Below are 20,616 nucleotides of genomic sequence, written 5' to 3' on the forward strand. Positions count from 1 at the left end.
ATGAAGGATTGATAATGCAAGTTCATAGTCATAGTCAAAAAGTAAGGGAAAAAAAACACATCATGGCAAAATGATCTTGAAAAGCCCTCTATATATTGTTGCTAGGACAGAAATGGGCATAAATGGCTTAATTAATTCACCAAGCACTTATTATGTGTTTACTAGACATTTGCCCTGGATATGACATGACTTTAAGGATACCACCATTTTCACCACACAGACCATTTCTGATTTACACATTTATGTTTGCTTGAAAAATACTTGATATTTAAATATATAAAAGGTCACTTAGCCCATGATTCAATCTGTTTTGTAGTACATCCCTAGTTAAATTTAGGGTCTGCTATATTCCTGTTCTTTAATTTGCCAAGCAGTCATATTGGCAGACACAATAAGTGGCCCGGAAAGAGAAGGAAAGCTCACTCAAGGACAAATGTTCTTCGAAGATTTCTATGAATGATCCAGACCACAATATTTGGTGACCACAGGGTCACAGTTGACAACATCTATGGTTAGGAGAATAGCTTTGAGTTGCTCAGTCAGACTCTGGCATGACCCTAGATGAGAAGGGCACATAACAGCATGTGATACTGTATGATTTTTCCAATGTGATAAAATTTAGCAAGTCACTTCCTTTGAAAAAGGAAGATTACCAAGTTAAGATCAAATAGAAGATTCAATGGGTGTTTGAAAAAAAAATGGGTATTTGTGCACATGCTTGCTCCCCCAAAAAATGAGTTGGAGAACAGTATAAATTGCCTGATCTGTGTAGCATACACTGGATTTTTTTCCTTCTGTGGGGAACAGAAGGGTGAGGAAAAAGTCCATCTATATGGTAACATTATTGATGTGGTGTCATCTATACCATTCTCCTTGCAGTAAATGTTCTTGTGGCATTTATAGATGGGGAACACTGAGCTTAAGTTCAACCCAATTACATCCAGATGCTTTTAACTCCAACATGATTGATTTCAGAAGTCATTTGGTCTTCATTTGACGTGGGAAATAAGAATGATGTAAGGCTTCCCAGGTTCTCATTTGTGAATACATTCTGATTTTTGAATATTTAGAAGTTTAAACACCTTTGAAATTAAGAGGGTATACTTTAAAGCCCCAAACCAGTTAGACAATGTATCACTAAAGTAAAACCAGTCAGCAAGCCCCAGTTTAACTTAAAATCTTTTAACTCATTCAAGGACCTGCCTAGCATAGCTTCTCTCCAGCCTCTCCACTCTCAACACCCTAGCCTTGACCTTGTCATGGTCCCGCTCTGTACCTCCTTTGTCTTACACTGTGTGGTGTATACCAGCAGAGTGATTTTGCTCCTTTCTCCCTACAGGGGCATTTTGCAATGTCTGAAGATATTTTTGGTTAGTCCAGTTGGAGGATGAGTGTGTTGCTGGGGTCTTGTGAATGAAGCTGGGAATGTTGTTGAATGTCTCAGGGTACTTGGGACAGTGTGCCCCATGACAAAGAAATTGACAACTAGGTTGAGAAACCCTGCTGTGTAGCTTGCACATTAAACTTCTGGTAAGTAATTAATTTCATACTACACATTTTAATTACATTTATTTTACAGTCAGGTGTCTTCCCCCACCGACCATGACACACATTTAAAAGAACCAATGCCAATCTGTGCATGCCTCCTTCTGAAGAGTTTGGCTCAACTTTTGCTATATTTTGTCTTAGGATGGACTGTGTCCAATCTCTGTTGAATGTTTTGATAACATCCTCAGATTTGGAGGTAAACTGTCTGGAAAATAAACCATGTCCTAGTTTCATTTATACACACCATGACATTTTATTTCATTTTATTTGGAGCACTTTCCCATACATATATTTTTTTCCTGTTTTAAAGGAAATACCCACAAAGAGGATGAGATGGCAGATGAATAAATAGTGCATCATTAGCATCTAAAGAAGGCGCCCTGGCTACAATGTTTACAGGATGAGCGCTTGGTGGAATAGATTCATTGTGAGTGTCACATCTCTTAAACTCTTCTTGCTTGAATGGGAAAAACTAGAGTGTACGAATGGGTGCTGAGCACAGCCTATCACAGAGCTTCACCAGCCAGACCCACAGCTCATGCTGCAGCTGCTCCTGGGTAAGGAAAGAAAAGTCTAGCTATCACTGTCCTGGCCCTTTATGATCAGATTCGGATGGCACAGGCAAACCAACCCAACCCAACCCAACCCAATCCCAAACCCCCCAAAGCCAAAGCTACAAACAAAAGAAGTCCCTATGCTCCCTATACTTCCAGGGCACGCTGCTGCTGTTCCTCCTCACCCCTCCCTGGTTCTCCCCTCTTCTTTTCTAAGATCATGGTCTCATCTTCACACCTTCCTCCCTCAGCCTTCAAAGCACTGGGACCACGCCCACTGACACCTGGTCCTTAGCAAGGTGGGTTTGTGAAAATGATGATTGTCTGTCTTTAGTCTCAAACACGGGTCCAAGGAAATCACAACGTCCCCAAGGAACAACAACAAAACAAAAGAAGACAGAAAGAAAGACCCACAACAATCAGAAAAACCAAGAACAGTATGTCTCCATCAAAATTTCTGCTTTGAGCTTTACAGCACCCACAAACTCATCTTCCTGGAACCACCCATCTTGTGGCGAGGGTCAGCCAAAATGAAATATGTATGAAAATCTTACATAGAAACACAGCTAAAAAATAAAATACTTTTTAAACTTACATAGGACCATACTTTCTTTTGATGGGTAGACTCCTTGCTGGTGATATGATTGCCTGGGTGATTCTTCAAGAATATAACCAAATAAAGGGTGGCAAAGTCTAGTTCTAAAACCAGCATACCATCACCCTCATGTGCTAGCATAGGTTTATGTTATTACTGCTGTCCCTCTTGCTTTCTTTCTGTAAAACTCAAATCAAACTGCTATGTGGTTCCAGACAGCAGGCTCAAGGTCCCAAACCTCTCCTGAAACTGGAGAAAGAACAGAAGTGCTCGGTGCCTGGAGACCTGTGTGACCTTCTCCAGATTGAAGAGGGAGAAGATGTGAGGCAGGCTAACATACCCATTTGGCATTAAACATCCTCTCCTTGTGCAGATGCCTCACTTCAAATCATTGCAGGACTCCTTCTTCACATATGCTTGGCATTGCTGAATTCATCTTCAGGCTGCCAACTGTTCTATAGAATAATTTTGCACCTGGTAGAATCAATCTGTCTACCTCCAGGCAAGTCAATGTGATATATGTTTTCTTTGAGTAAATAAATAAATAAATAAGGCAAGGAAAGTTTCTTGGCTAGCTGTAAAGTTCCAATAAATGCCCTTGGGCATATTCTGTTTCCTTTTTCCTGTGAGAATCAAGGCAATTTGTTTATTGCTTGGTGCATGGCTGATCATCATGCAGTCCAAAAAAGCTTTCCTGAACTCAGTCCCAGAGTTAGTGCGTCTTCCCATTTCACTGAGCCTCCTAAATGACAAATGGAATTTTGTCAACAGTGAAGAAGGTAATATTGTGCCACGTCAAGTATTAGGCGAGCAGAAAGGGCAATTGTGTCTCCATAGCACTCGCCTTGGTGGCTGTGTTCTGACCAGGAAAAGCTGTTCAGCTTTAAGTGCTGTATCCTCTACTTTTAAGTTGCCATAACAATTAGACTTTCACTTGTGGATAGAACCAAACAATGGGGACCTTTATGGAGTGACATTTTTGTTGTCATCACAAAGTAAAATACAAAGAAGGTGTCAGGAGAATCCTCGAGGTGAAGAACAGCCTCAGTGGGGACGGTCTTAGGCCCAGTCATTTTGCAGTTGAGCCTGACCATAATTCTCACATCCTTTGTCTGTTTTCATTCCTTTTCCTCTGCAAAACATTTCAGCATTCTCTATACTTTATGATTTAGTTATTTAGCTTGCATTGCCTGTCTTCCCTAAAGTACGGAAGCTCCAGGAGGGCGGGCAGGGCTCTGGACTAGCACTTCCTCCTGCAAGAGACTGAGCTGGCAGAGCATAGGCCAGCAGGAGTGCAGGAGTGGGCTGGATCCTCACTCTCCCACCCTTCCTCCCACTAGCAAAAGCTATTCGGGTAACTTCCCTGCAAACCCCTTTCTATAAGAACTAATTTTTGAAAACTATACATACCTTAAATATTAAAAGAGGCCTTTCTCTGGAGAAATACTCTGTTGCCATGTAGCCTGACTAATATTTATTTATTTATTTACTTATTTATTTATTGCCACAGCACACATGCGAAGGTCAGAGGACAACTCATAGGAGCCCATTTTCTGATCCCACCAAGTGTGCCCTGTTAGGAACCACTGGCATTTCAGAACCAGGTTCCTCCCACCTTCAATGACTTGGCACCAACTTCACGTCATCACTGAAGTCCAACATGACACATCATCACCACTAGCCCATGTGAGACACGTTTCCAATGTCACCATGGTCATGTGTGTGCATGCTTTCTACTCTCCTATAAAGTACCCCCATAGCGGATCTCGCTTTCTGCTCTCTCTCTCTCATCCCTGCTAAGAGGCAGCCTGTGACCCTACCCCCTCCATAATTCTCTTGTGAGGTCTTTTGTATGGTGTGATCTTTGTGGCATGCCTTGGCCTTCTGATCACCACAAAAACCCTTACAGATCCCAGGGGTTGAACTCAGGTCCTCAGGGTTGATTGAAAGCACCTACACCTGCTGCGCCATCTTGGCAGCCCTCCTTTGCAGATAGGAAGCACACATTTTAACATTACTGGGACACAGGACTCCAGGTACCTTTTTATGGGTTTTGGTGGAGAATTTATAGTGACAAGCTATGGGAACATGGAGAATTACTTTTGAGAAACTAATGAAAAACTGAAGTTGTATCCAATATGTTTCCATTGGGTTAAACTTTAAATGGCGTTACTCCTTATTTTCTTTATCAGGGTTTAATCTCCTTCCATCTGATGAAAGGGTGTGGCCACTGCTTTATAATTGGTTGGTTTTGAAGATGGTTGAGTCCTGGGAGATGAAATACAGAGTTTTTGAGCCAGTGCAGAATGAATAGGAGCTGAAGCAGAAAGGGACCCAGGAGGGACTAAGGAGGGCAATCATGATTTGGTGAACTACAGATAGATGGTCGTTTTCTCATGCTTCAGATAATGCAAATCTAGGTTAATGATCAACTTGCTTTCTTTTCTTCCTTCTTTTCTTTTCTTTTCTTTTCTTTTTTGTTTGTAGAACATGATTTTAATATTTTCAACTGTTAATATTCAACAAATGGAATAATTTTTTTTGTATTTTTTTTATTATTATTTTCTTTATTTACATTTCAAATGCTATCCCGAAAGTTTCCCATACCCCTCCCCCCACCTCTGTTCCCCTACCCACCCACTCCCACTACTTGGCCCAGGCCTTGCCTTGTGCTAGGAATAATTATTTTAAGATATATTTTGTTGTTTTGTCTACCTTTTCATTTCTGGTTTTATTAATTTGGATACTATCTCTGTGCCCTCTGGTTAGCCTGGCTAAGCGTTTATTTATCTTGTTGATTTTCTCAAAGAACCAGCTCCTGGTTTTGTTGATTCTTTGTAGAGTTCTTTTTGTTTCTATTTGGTTGATTTCAGCCCTGAGTTTGATTATTTCCTGCCTTCTACTCCTCTTGGGTGTATTTACTTCTTTTTGTTCTAGAGCTTTAAGGTATGCTGTCAAGCGTCAGTTTCTTTTTGGGGGCACTTAGAGCTATGAATTTTCCTCTTAGCACTGTTTTCATTGTGTCCCATAAATTTTGGTATGATGTGTTTCATTTTCATTAAATTATATAAAGCCTTTAATTTCTTTCTTTATTTCTTCCTTGATCAAGTTATCATTGAGTAGAGCGTTGTTCAGCTTCCATGTATATGTGTGATTTCCGTTGTTTTTGTTGTAAAGACTAGCCTTAGTCCGTGATGACCTGATAGGGTGCATGGAATTATTTCAATTGTCTTGTATCTGTTGAGGCCTGTTATGTGACGAATTATATGGTCAGTTTTGGAGAAGGTACCATAAGGTTCTGAGAAGGTATATTCTTTTGCTTTTGGGTGAAATGTTCTATAAGTATCGGTTAGATCCATTTGTTTCCCAACTTTTGTTCGTTTCACTGTCTCTCTGTTTAGTTTCTGTTTCAATGATCTTTCCATGGCTAAGAGTGGGGGTGCTGAAGTCTCCTACTATTATTGTATGTATGGGGTGTGATGTGTGCTTTAAGCATTAGTAAAAAATTCTTTTATGAATGTGGGTGTTCAGAATTGAGAGTTCATCTTGGTAGATTTTTCCTTTGACCATTATGAAGTGTCCTTCCTTATCCTTTTCGATAGCTTTTGGTTGAAAGTCAATTTTATTTGATATTAGAATGCCTACTCCAGCTTGTTTTGGGGGACCATTTGCTTGGAAAATTGTTTTTCAACTTTTTACTCTGTTTTTGTCACTGACGTGCTTTTCCTGTATGCAGCAAAATCCTGGGTCCTGTTTACATATTCAGTCTGTTAGTCTATGTCTTTTTTGAGGAATTGATGTTAAAAGATAGTAAGGAAAAGTGATTGTTACTTCTTGTTATTTTTGTTTTTAGAGATGGCATTATGTTTGTGTGGCTATCTTCTTTTAAGTTTGTTGAAAGATTACTTTCTTGCTTTTTCTTAGAGTGTAGTTTCCCTGCTTGTGCTGGTGTTTTCCATCTATTATCCTTTGTAGGGCTGGATTTGTGGAAAGATANTGTGTGAATTTGGTTTTGTCATGGAATATCTTGTTTTCTCCATCTATGGTAATTGAGAGTTTTGCTGGGTATATCAGCCTGGGCTGGCATTTGTGTTCTCTTGGGGTCTGTATGACATCCACCCAGGATCTTCTGGCTTTCATAGTCTCCAGTGAGAAGTCTGCTGTCATTCTGATAGGCCTGCTCTGCCTTTGTGTGTCACCTGACCTTTTTTCCTTACTGCTTTACTTACTTTTCCTTACTTACTTCTTTGTTTTATGCATTTGATGTTTTGATTATTATGTGATGGAAGGAATTTCTTTTCTGGTCCCAACTATTTGGAGTTCTGTAGACTTCTTGTATGTTTAAGGGCATCTCTTTCTTTAGGTTAGGTAAGTTTTCTTCTATAGTTTTGTTGACGATATTTACTGGCCCTTTAAGTTGAGAATCTTTGCTCTCTTCTATACCTATTATCTTTAGGTTTGGTCTTCTCCTTGTGTCCTGGATTTCCTGGATGTTTTGGGTTAGGAGCTTTTTGCATTTTGCCTTTTCTTTGACTGTTGTATCAATGCATTTCTATGGTATCTTCTGCACCTGAGATTCTCTCTTCTATCTCTTGTATTCTGTTGGTGACGCTTGCATTTATGACTCCTGATCTCTTTCCTAGGTTTTCTAACTCCAGAGTTGCCTCCCTTTGTGATTTCTTTATTGTTTCTAGTTTTATTTTTAGAGCTTAGATGGTTTTATTCATTTCCTTTGCCTGTTTAATTGTGTTTTAGTGTAATTCTTTAAGGGATTTTTGTGTTTCCTCATTAAGGGCTTCTAGCTGTTTATCTGTGTTCTCCTGTATTTCTTTATGGGAGCACCTGGGAGTGGAGCTTCCTCTAGGTGTTGTGGGACTGGCTATGGAGTTCTCACCCAAGGTCTGCTTAGGACAGCAGCCCAGACTGGAAGGCCTGATTAACATTTATTTAAACTCATGGCTAATTACTATTAAAAACAAGAAATCACAAACTGAGACAATTTCCATTTCTCTTTGGGTAATGCTGTTGTTTGCAGTGTTCATGGCATGCCTTCAAATTCATCACAGGGAAAGAAGGAGTTCACACTGAAGGCTTGACCAGCTCTGGAAAGCAGGTAAGTGGGCTGAGCTCAGAATGGCCCTGCCCCAGCCATGAGGTCTCTCTCTCTCTCTCTCTCTCTCTCTCTCTCTCTCTCTCTCTCTCTCTCTCTGTGTGTGTGTGTGTGTGTGTGTGTGTGTATGTGCTCACACACACACTTGTAGGCTGCACTTGTCCTATGCACATACAATCCTTCCCAGACCTGGGGTGTATGACCACTTTGCTCTTTGTGTACTTAAGGTTTTTGGAAAAGCAGATGATCTCTCTTGAGTTGCTTTGTGTGACTGACATTTCTAATGAATTAGTGACAGAAAAATTAAATGGACTCACTCTCAGATCATTTCATAAATGCCAAATTCAGAAGAACAGTATTTCATAAATCCTGGCAAATGGGAATTAAGGACGCAAGGCTGGCTGCTCTTGAATACAGCACATTGGCATTTCCCAGGGCTCTAGCCCAGGGACTATCCTTTTTTTCAAAACTTTTTTTTTTTAATTCTTATACTTTGTTACAGTGAAAAATATCTCAGTTGCCATACATGTGGGGGGAAAATGAGCCAGACAGGTAGGTTCAATTTTCAAAGACTGTAGCATGGTTCAAAAATGTAAAAGGCTGTTGATACATTTTATATTGTTTGCATAAGAAGTTTAGTTGGAATTAAGAGGCTCCAGATATTAGAAGGTTCCTCAATTTTTTTGCACTCAGTGGATTCCAGTCTGGCAGATTTTGTTCACTGATGGGATGGAGAGCATTCAGAACCAAAAGCTGTTTTTATTTGCTTGATTTGAGACTTGGACTTAAAAAAATCAAAGAGGCACACCAAGAATATGTTTTGCTGTTCATAAATCGAAAGGCAAAAGAACTGTCTACCAATGCTCAGGATGGAGTGTCATAGAACGGGGTTAATTTATTTAATGGCAATATGAAAAAAAAGAACCCACCTTTACACATTATCTGTGAATCTAATGCCCAAGGGTGTCCCTGTACAAATACACAGGTGTGTATTGACATGAGGTTTGATGCATTTTCTATTGCTCAAATTGATACAGCTATACTTACTTTACATTTGCCTTAAAGGTTTTAGCTATACTTAAAGTATTACTTGATGGGTATCTTGGGCTGCCCGAGTACATTTAAACTCACACTGAACATGGTTTTAAGCCATCACTCTGTATCCCTTCTGTCCTTAAATCTTGCATATTTTAGGTTAATTTTTGCCTTTGGTAACAAATGTGTCTGACAGGGTAAAAAGACTCGTTTCCTAAGAATTAGATGTATGGAAATCCGTCACAGTTTCCACGTATCCCGCCACATAATCTGACTGACTGTGAAGTGATGCTGATTCCTTGCGAGCACATCTTTCAGAACAAGCCTACCCGAGGCAGACTAGCATGATCTTTATGGTCACCAACAAATCATTTTCACCATTCTTACTTACTGTCCGGATGTCACATAGCACTGAGCCATGCTCAGGGAGCCACCTAGCTAGTGGCAAAGAACAGATTTCTGTCCTCACTTCATTCCTTAAACTTGTCTCTGAGGAGATACCAGTATGCAATCTCTTCTCGGAGCTTCCGGGTCTCCGTGTGTGAAATGGGTTTCTTGTGGGGTTCTGTGATAGTGGTGTAGACTGAATGTGTTGTCCTTAAATGTGTGGGAAAGATGAAGTCCCACCCCCACAATATGGATGTATTTGGAAACAGGAACTCTGAGGAAGCAACTCAGTTAAATAAAACAGTTAAAGGAAGGGTCCTGACACAGAAGATTCGGTGTTCTTAATGTAAAAAAGGACACTGGAAACATAGTCTCTCTCTATCCCTTTCTCCCTCTCTCCTTCTCCCTCCCTCCCTCCTTTCCTCCCTTCCTTGATCTCTTCCTCTCTCCCTCCCTCCCTCCTTCTAGCTGAAATGAGGTAGCCTTTTACAATCCAGTAAAAAAAATCAAAACAAAGCAAAAACAAAACAAAACAAAACAAACAAACAAGAAAAACCAAACCCAAACCCAAAACCAAAAAGCCAAGAATCACCTTGTCTCTTGATCTTGGACTTCAAGGTACAGAACCACTAGAAGTAAACTTGTAGTGTTTAAGATACCCAGTCTGTGGTATTTTGGTGTAACAGCTAACCTCACACACACACATCTCTGTTACATAGCCAGTACAGAGCTGACACTAAGTAAGTGGCTTCAGGCAAGTACACTACAGTTTGTGCCACACCCTATCATATCAGTGGAACCTGTGTGATCGAACTGTCCTCAGTTTGCTTGGCAGCTACTTTAGAAATATGCCGTGAACACTGCCTGTACACATAGAATTAATACATTAAATATTATACTAGTCACGTGTTGCAATTATGTTTAGTAATATATTCAAAATCTACTCTGAGAAGTTCATAAAAGTATATTGTCATGGTATTTAATAGCTATAATAAAATTGTTACTGAAAACAGCAGTCATAATGATGGTAATAAATTGCCAATGAACATACATTGTTGTCATCAGTCCATTTAAATAAAATTTTGTATCCACATAGTGGATACAAAATCCTTGGCTACTCTGCATATTCAAAATGGGAATCTGTGGAGGCTGGAGAGATGGCTTAGCAATTAAGAGCATTTGCCCATGTCAGGTGGTTCACAACTGACATTAACTCTAGCTCTAAAAGGTCTGACATTCTTTTCTGGCCACTCACACACACACTATAAAAAACAAGATATAAAAGTAAAGGACAGTACCCCCAGTTTGAATGATACAGAAATGAAGAAAGTTCCCTACATGAGCTTCATCCCAATGGAGAGCTGGGAAACTTGGTTGTTTAAGTGCTTCCGGAGAAAGAGTAGCAGTTCAAATACTCAGCAAATGACAGTAAGAGGGACTGGGCTGTGATGTCAATGGTCTCAAGTGACTTGGCTAGGAAGCCTATTTTTGCAACAGGCACCTTGGGAACCGTTTCTTTAGCTACTTCTATGGATGTTCTCTGTGGTCTGTATAATGGATAGAACAGTATCTATGAGGACAGCGAGGGCTGGGGAACAGAAGAAAAGTACCATGGTAGTACTGGCAAACCACAAGTGTGTAAGTGATATACACCGATACCTTTTTATACATACCCAGAAAAGGACAGGCTCAGACAGCTTATTACACCCAACCCACACCCTGACCCTGGTGACTTCCCAAATATATCTGCTCCCTAAACAATCCAAGTGGTTAAGACTGGCTGGTCATCATCTAAGGCAGAGGTCATAAGAATAATTTCTACATACTCCAATTAAGTATAGCTTGGATTGGCACGGTACCCTGAGACCACTCCTTGCAGAAATACTAGAAATAACTGGTTGTTAAACAACTGAGAACACCTATCCATACAATTCCACCAGGGCTGGCAGCTCTTAATAAGGCTTCAACAGTGTGAAGTATGTATTAAGGTATAATCCTAATGTCAACTTGAGGGATACCTCTTCCATACAGCTGTTCTGGGTCTTTTCTTTCAGCGGCTCTCCATTCACATTCGTTATGCAGGACCCATGCCTGGCTGTCTCAGGGTAGACCTCGAAACACAGACTCTGGCAGTCAGGGTCATTTGTTATTGTAGGGCAAGCTGTCCTCCCATCTGCCTGTGAGGCTGGAGGGAATTCTGAGAGCTGAAAAAAGGTAAAAATAATACAGCCTCACTGTTTGAAACAACAACAATAAAATATCTCAGAATTTCAACTGGCATTTTGTAAGAAAAACTTAGGAATTAGCTTGTTTCCCTTTTGTTTGGTTATTTCAAAGCTGGATGAAACCAGGGAGAAGTATTTGGGGATGCAACAACTGCATAGGCAACTTCATTTATGACCTCTATGAAGACGGGGCACATCCCAGGATGGAACTGATATGTATGCATGGGAACCTGGATGGGTTTTATGTGAATCATACATGTGCAAGTGCCCGAGGAAACCAGAATGTACTAGATTCCCTGGAGCTGTAGTTATGGTTGTGAGCAGCCTGTGGGTGCTGGGAATCAGACTCCAGTCCCCGAGAAGAATAGTAAGTCACCAAGTCATGTCTCCAGCCCTGTGACTGGTAGTTTTGTTCTTCTTTTTTTTTTTTTTTTTAATTCATTTGTTGATTTTTGCCTTAAAGGATAGTATAGTCTCAAGGAAACACCGGGTATCTGAGGTGCTACTTGCCCTGGACCCTGGCCCCAAATTCTAGGCATGGTGGTCTTTGGTTTCTAAACTGTAAGAATGACTGCAACAGGGAATTATATATCTAGGTCTGGGAGTGTAGAATACTATATGTCAGCTCTCTAGTACTCTATATGTGTGTATATCCCTGGGAATTTTTTCACTGTCTCATTGCTGCTGATCTGGAGCCATTGGGCTCAAAGTTCTTGACTTCCTTCAGCCCAGGAATGCTTCATGGACAATGGAATTGTCCTCATTCCAATCCTTCCTCATTCCAACCTTGTCTTAGCCATCCCCCCTCCCCCATCCCTCCAGCCAGGAACTGTTTTCAGTGTGATTGTGGCAGGATCCCACTGAGAAGGCTGCTAGTTCCCCCAGGCAGCCTGGCATCTTGTTTGGCAGCCTGGCATCTAGTTCGGCACCTCGCCCAGCACCAGGATCTGCACTGGTATTCAGGAAGTAGTGAACAAATGAAAAAAAAAATGTGCACAGGGGAGATCTGCACACTTAGCTATTTCTGCAGTGACCTTCACACTCCTCCCAAATGTTCTTGACATTAAAATTGTATGGTTTGTGGATCAAATGTCTAATGTTACAAGGGCTAGTGGTTTTTGTCCTTTGTCTGCCATCTTTTATCCAACCTTCTGATTAAACATATGTTCATCAAGTGCCAACAAGGCAGACACAGTTCTACCCTTGGGAAACTTAATGCAAAACCCAGACCAAAACAAAAACCTACTGTCAAGCCCAGGCAGGAAAGCAAACAGAAAAATAAGGAAATGGAAAGGAAAGGGTCCATTACTTTAATTTGAGGATACTTTAATTCAGATGGTGTTAGCAGATCTCTCAGCAGAAGAAGTAGGCATGTAGATGGAAGATGGGATAGTTTAAGCCATGCCAAAGTGCCATTGCAGTCCATTAGAATTAAGATCTGACAACAGCACCATGAAGAATAGAGGGGATCATATAGGCTCAAAATAGTCTAGAGTTTTTAATACATGCTACCAAGAAGGTGGTAACTATGTTATCTAGGACACTGAACATGCATCATGTAGTTTATGTGTGTTTATGAATGTGTGAATGACAGCCATGTCATTCGGATATTGGTCCTCATCTTCAACCTTATTTGAGGCAAGGGCTCCATCCATCTATCTGTCTATCTATCTGACTATCTGTTTATCCATCTATCCATCTATCTATTGGTGTTGATGTTGGTTGCCACTGCAGTGTAGATGCCAGGATGGTTGGCTCAGGAGCTTCAAGGATTCCCCTGTGTCTGACTCTCATTTTGCCTTCGGAGCACTAAGATGTCCATTGCTCCACTTGGCTTTTACATGAAGATTTGAATGTGGATTCTCACATTTGCATGGCAAGCACTTTATACACTGAGAAATTACTCTAGACCTATGGTCTTAGTAGAAAGAAACAAAATATAATATTGGGTCAATGCAAAAAAAAATAGCAAGCACAAGAAAGAGGTAGAACCCAAACATATAGAAAATAAGATAATGTATTTTAACACCAAATATACTCATAATTAAATCAGATTGGGTAGACTAAATATTTTATTGAAAGAAAAAGATTTTAAGCAACAGGTTGCAAACAGAATCCAACTACCTACAGATGTAAGAGACATTTTAAATATGAAATAATGGTAAGTAAACAGTAGAAAATTCCTGACAAACCTTAAGAAAAAAATGCCTGGTTTACTGAGAACCACCTCAATGATCAGTATAGCATAGTACAAAATCTCAACAGGTATGGTAGTGGCAACATATACTTGGTGGTAACCAAAAGATTTCTAATTTGGCTGAAGACTTAAGACCTACTTAACAAGACAGATACCAGGCCTGATACTGGAACCCTAACTTCACAGTGCCAGTGAAATCATGGTTATTGAAGGAGAATCTAGAACTACTAATTTACTAAACCAGCATAATCCTTAACCACAGTCTATAAATATTTATCCTTATACCCATAGTTAAGTACAGTCTTTACCCCTCATCAAAAAACTTCTCTTTGCATCAGATTAAGACCATCACAGAAAAGTTACAACCAATCAAAATGCAGAGTTGTGGAGGCCAATCCGAATGGATACATCTATAAACCACTCCTATACATAAAGCTCAGGTGTGGGTTGCAGAAGAAGGTGTGAAAAGATTGTAAGAGTCAAAGGATCACAGGGTTCACTGTGAGATCATGTCTCCTACTAGCATCAAAAGACATACCAGTAAAGTTTCACCAACATGAGCTGAACAAGGATGGTACCAAGAAACATACTAAACTGGATGGGGAAAACTATAAAAGAACTACTAGTGATTGAGTATAGCTGGGAATGGTGAGATAGATGGTCTTGACCAGGGAAGAGCACACCAGTTATCCAGTACTCAACAGTCAGCCTTGGACATACAAGTATACAAGTAACATTATATGGACTCAATGGGTTATATTTATGTCTATGTATGTGTTTTTATATTTATGTATATATGTATATAGAAATGCATACATGAATGCAATGAAAAAGAGTGGGGAGGAGTATATTGGAGGGTTTGGAGGAGGGAAGGGAAGAGAGAAATGTAACTAAATTACAATCTCAAAAGTAAACCACAAAAGAAGCTCAGCTTTAAAGCCAAGGTAATTATTACAGTCAGGCAGGCCACTGCACACCGGTGATAGCATGATGACAAGATTCCCAACTTATAATGAATTTGACAACATAGAGCCAAAGATAGATACAGCAGAAATAAACAACTAAATGGAGAAATAAGCTAATCTAAAAGCATAGTAAGAGACCTTCTAGAAGGAGATGGGAAGAGCATAGAAAGCCAGAGCTGAAATAACCAAAAACTTATTTGAATCACATGCTGAACAAGGGTGCCCAATGCCTTTTCTTTTTTTTTTTGCAGCTTTGAACCAAGGTCTTTGTCAGATTCACTGATTTGTGAAAACAGCAAGACAAATGGAGTTCTGTGTTCCACAGACCTAAATATATTAGCATAATAAATCAAGCTAAGACACTGTCAAGGTATGTTCTTCCTTTCTACATTGATGAATAGACCTGGGAAAAAAGAATTACAAAACTATCATTAACACATGACTAAAAATATCAAAGACGACAAAGTATCAAAGATGATAGCATTTAACTATTACGGTGCATATCCAGATGTGCTGTTGTTGGACTGCACACATCTGAGCAGGTTAAAAAACTAAGAGAGAATAAGCCATCAATGATTACATATGTGTTAAATTCTTTAATACCTTCATATTGGTAATCTTTTTATCTTGTTGAGAAATTTTCTTTCAGCTGATATATTTTGGTAGTAACAATTTAAAAGATAAAGGTAACATGTAATTGCCCTCAATATGAATAAGGTTTTTACTACTACTACTACTACTATATTATTATCATTATCATTATTATTATTATTATTATTTACATTCCAACTGTAGTTTCCCTTCCCCCTTTTCCTCTCAGTCCTCCCATTTCCCATCTGCCCTCCTTTCCACTCCTCCTTGTTTCTCTACAGAAAAGGGCAGGCCTCCCATGGATATCAACCAAACAAGGCATATCAAGGTGCAATAAGACTAGACACTGCCCCTCATTTTAAAGCTGGAGGAGGCAATCTAGTATGGAAAGAAAAAGTGTCCAAAAAGCTGGCAAAAGAATCAGAGACAGGCCCTGCTCCCACTGTTAGGAGTCCCATAAGAAGACCAAACTACACAACTGTAACATATGCGGAGGGCCTAGGTCAGTCCCATGCAGGTTCCCTGAATGTCAGTTAAGTCTCTGTGAGCGCCTATGAGCCCAGGTTAGCTGACGCTTTAGGTTTTTCTTTTGGGATGAATAAGTTTTAATATAGTTCATTAAAAAATATAAAAAGCTATTTTTGCTGATTTAAAAATGTATCTTTTTCAAAATGTTTCATTACTATATATTAAAATAAAATAATAATACAAATTATTTAGTAAGTCTCAAATTTTCAAGTAAAATATTAAGTAAATCTGTCACTTTAAATTTGATTTTTGAAAATTTTACTAATACCAGTTTTGTAAATATTAAGCTTGCTTCTGTTTCAAAGATACAGGCTGAGGGATGTGGAGACCTGTTTTTCTTGGGAGTTTGCTGATGTTAGGGTAAACAGTGAACATTTAGTATGACAGATTTCAAGCAAGAGTGTCTACATCCAGTGTGTACTTATGATGGTCTAAAAGCAATAGTGACTTTAATCAATGCAAGAAGGCAAGAAAAGAAGTGGGAGGCATCGAGTCAGAAGGAGAAAAATAAAGACAATGTCAAAATTGGTAGCCAGTATGATTATCTGTACAGAGAAAAAAAACCCATAGTTATCTCCAAATATGTCATTTGCATTAGCATAAATTAGCAAACCCATTCCTACTTAATAACAAAACATAAAATATGAAATTATTCCACTTAAGAGAACACAAAATATTTGCTTAGAAAAATAAACTTAATAATTTACATGTCTTCTGCAGAGAGACTTGCCTTTACTCAAAGAAAATAAGGCTATTTAGATCAAAGAAAGGGCACAAGATGTTTATGATCAGAGTGAGTCTATGTTGTAAGGAAGCCATTTCTGGACAAACTGTAGGCTGAATCTAATTCTAATTAAAACTTTCAGGTAATTTGAAAACTGACAAGCAAACTTAAAATGTACGTAAAACAAAGAGCTCAAGAAGCTGGAATCCAGAAATTCAAATAACCCCATTAAAAATGGGGTACACAGCTAAACAAAGAATTCTGAACTGAGGAATAACAAATGGCTGAGAAACACTTGAAAAAATGTTGAACATCCTTAATCATCGGGGAAATGCAAATCAAAACAACCTTGAGATTCCATCTCACACCAGTCAGAATGGCTAAGATTAAAAATTCAGGTGACAGCAGATGCTGGCGAGGATGTGGAGAAAGAGGAACCCTCCTCCATTGCTGGTGGGATTGAAAGCTTGTACAACCACTCTGGAAATCAGTCTGGCGGTTCCTCAGAAAATTGGACATAGTGCTACCAGAAGATCCAGCAATACCTCTCCTGGGCATATACTCAGAAGATGTTCCAACTGGTAATAAGGACACATGCTCCACTATGTTCATAGCAGCCTTATTTATAATAGCCAGANGCTGGAAAGAACCCAGATGTCCCTCAATAGAGNAATGGATACAGAAANTGTGGTACATTTACACAATGGAGTACTACTCAGCTATTAAAAACAATGAATTTATGAACTTCTTGGGCAAATGGATGTATCTGGAGGATATCATCCTTAGTGAGGTAACCCAATCACAAAAAAATGTCACTAGATGCACTCACTGATAAGCGGATATTAGTTCAGAAACTTAGAATACCCAAGATACAATCTCCAAAACACAAGAAAACTAAGAAGAAGGAAGACCAACATATGGATACTTCATTCCTCCTTAGAATAGGGAACAAAATACCCATGAAAGGAGTTACAGAGACAAAGTTTGGAGCTAATGTGAAAGGATAGACCATCCAGAGACTACCCCCCCCCCCGGGATCCATCTCATCATCAGCCACCAAACCCAGACACTATTGCACATGCCAACAAGATTTTGCTGAAGGGACCCTGATATAGCGGTCTCTTGTGAGGCTATGCCAGTGTCTGGCAAACAGAGAAGTGGATGCTCACAGTCAGCTATTGGATGGAACACAGGGTTCCCAATGGAGGAGCTAGAAAAAATACCCAAGGAGCTGAAAGGGGTCTGCAACCCTATAGGCGGAACAACAATCTGAACTAACCAGTACCCCCAGAGCTCATGTCTCTAGCTCATATGTAGCAGAAGATGGTCTAATTGGCCATCATTGGGAAGAGAGGCCCCTTGGTCTTGCAAACTTTATATGCTCCAGTACAGGGAATTCCAGGGCCAAGAAGTAGGAGTGGGTGGGTAGGGGAGCAGGGCGGGGGGAGGGTATAGGGAACTTTTAGGATAGCATTTGAAATGTAAATAAAGAAAATATCTAATAAAAAATACTCCAAATAATGTACGTAAAAATTTTAAAAGGCTGAGAACACTCTGAAGGAAAAAGCTTAGGAATGTGCACTAGTGGTTGGAGAGATGATGAATGCTGGTTCAAGCACTTGTTCTTTCAGAATCCCCAGGTTTGGTTCTCAACATCCACACAGTGGCTTAAAGCTGTCCATAATGCCAAGTTCAGAGGTTCTGATGCTTTCTGGACTCCAAGGACATTGGTTGCATGTGGTACAAAAACATATATGCAGGCAAAACACTCATATACATAAAATGCAAATAAATAAAATACATAAAAAAGAATTTCGCTACCATATATTCTAATTTTTATTCAATTAGAATAGCATGCTATCCACACAGGGATATCATATACAGCTTGGGAAACCAGAAACAGATTCCTGTCCACACTATCAATATATGATAAGGAAGAATGTCACATTGAGGAAAAGCTAGTTTTCCCACTACACATTGGTTGGTCAATCTACCTCATGTCACAAAGTTCACCATCAGGTATAATACAGACTCAAATGGAAGAGGCAAAAGGCTCACTCTAAATTAAGACTTAAGAAGAACTAACTACAAAGAAGTCCAATATATTGAATTACACTAAAATTATAGATTTTATTATAAAAATACCATCAAAGAGAATGAAAGGAGAATATATCTGCAGAGTTCTTGTCCACCCTCCCAAAATCTTATTCTAAACATGCAAACACAAATCAGTAAGAACAATATCAATTGAACACTCTACAAAATACTTTCAGTTACCAAGTTAAGTGTCCATCAGAAAATGTACTCATTAAGGGAATGCAAATAAAAGCAAGAATAAAATATGATGTACCTCATAGACCAGATAAAATAAAGAGTATAGACAATATCAACTATTGATACATGAAGTAACTGGAACTAAACTGATTGAACTACTTTCAAAGCTCAAAGTCAATATTTATTAAAGTTGAACACATCTGTATTCTAAACCCTATTTTTGACATATTCTCAACAGAAATGTAGACAAATATATACTATAAGACATGCGTGTCTAGTTGTATGGTTTCTAATAGCTGAAGGCTAGAAACAACACAATTATATATGCATGGAACAAAGAATGGAGAAAACAGGTATACTGCCACGATGCACTACACAAGACAGTGAAGAGAGATGAAATATGGCCACATGCAGCAGTATGGGTAGACCTCATCAATGTTGTTCAATTTAAATGAGAACATGAAGGAGAAATGAAACTAGATTCCTTTCTCTTGCCTGTATGAAAACTAAAATGGATCAAAGACTTCAATGTAAGACCCAAGACTCTGAACCTGTTACAGGAAAAACTAGGGAAAATACATCAAGATATCTATATAGGTAAGGACTTTCTGAATAAGACTCAAGGAAGTCTAGAAATAATAGCAACAACTGACAAATGTGTTAGGTTCTCCAGTTCTAAAGATGGGGTTCAAGACAGATAGAAATGGTCCACTGTAGGCAAAAGGTTTAGTAGAATTGAGAAAGAGGGATTGGGGGGAAAGCCCCAGGCAGCCCAGGGGAAGGAGAAGGGATGGGTGTTGGGGTAGAAGAAAAGGGCCCATGGTTAGTGGACAGCACCTAAATGAGACAGAGATATTATATCTTCTAATAGCCCCAAGGACATTCCCGGATAAGAGGCTAGATCTAGTTAGTATGCAATATGACACTGGTCTGCCTGTTGTATTTTCTATTTAGGGATTTGCTACAGGAAAGGACAATTCTAAGGACTGGGAATGGGAAAACTTTGGCTCTTGAAGAGCCATAGGGGAGAAAAGGATGGCTGGATGTGACCTGTCAGCTCTTCACAGCTTATGTGAGAAAATGCGACCATATCTGGAGCAGCTGGGTTCTAACAGTGTTAACTTACGAAATTCAAGACTTTCCATACAACAAAGGAAATGAGTGGAGAGATAGCCTATGGAATGGGAGAAAGTTTTTACTAGTCATATATCTGACATAAGGTTGATATTTAGAATGAATAAAAGATTAAATGAAAATATTAAGTAACAAGAAATTGAACAACCCAGTCAATAAGTTGACTAATGAAAAGAGCAAAACATTCTAAAAAATGGTATCTTCAAGTGGCCAATAAACACATAAAAAAGAAAAGTTTGGCCTCACTAGCCATTATAGAAATGCAAATTAAAACTACGTTGAGATTCTGTTCCACCCATCAGAATGGCAGTCATTAAGAAAACAGCAAATACTTGTGAGTATGCATGCAGACAAAAGCAAACCCTTATACACTGCTGGTGGGAATGTGAACTAAGCAAGTATGGGGTTTCTACAGTGTTCCTCAAAAAGCAAGCGGGATTCCAACACTGCACAGGAAATGCTTGTACAGCCAAGTTTATCACAGTGCTGTCCATAACTGCTAACTCCCAAAATCATCAACGGAGGACGGAAGGTATAAAGACGATGCGGTATATATACACAATGGAATTATTTTAGCCATAAAGAACAAAGTTGCATTGCTTTCAGGAAAATTTGTGGAGCTGGAGAGAGTCACAGAAAACAAATTAACTCAGTCTGAGAAGGACAGAGATTGCGTTCTTCTCTCATGTGGGTCCTAAACTTTTATATAGACACATAAAAACCGTATGTGTCTAGATGATGTGAAAGTA

The 20,616-nt window shown here is 39.3% G+C and overlaps 1 protein-coding gene across 8 annotated transcripts in view; it reads right to left on the minus strand.

Annotated features, from left to right (window-relative positions):
* Positions 1-20,616, minus strand: part of Slc24a2 (solute carrier family 24 member 2) — a 351,643-nt gene that overhangs the window by 289,815 nt on the left and 41,212 nt on the right. For 5 of the 8 annotated variants that reach the window (XM_021200588.2, XM_029539913.1, XM_029539912.1 and 2 more), the window contains exon 3: positions 11,248-11,433. The exons of the other annotated variants lie outside the window; for them this stretch is intronic. In XM_021200588.2, the coding sequence (XP_021056247.1) occupies positions 11,248-11,433 (186 nt within the window). The remainder of the gene's footprint in view (positions 1-11,247; positions 11,434-20,616) is intronic. 8 annotated transcript variants of the gene reach the window in all.

This window comes from Mus pahari, chromosome 6, assembly GCF_900095145.1.
Source record: "Mus pahari chromosome 6, PAHARI_EIJ_v1.1, whole genome shotgun sequence".
NCBI lineage: Eukaryota > Metazoa > Chordata > Mammalia > Rodentia > Muridae > Mus > Mus pahari.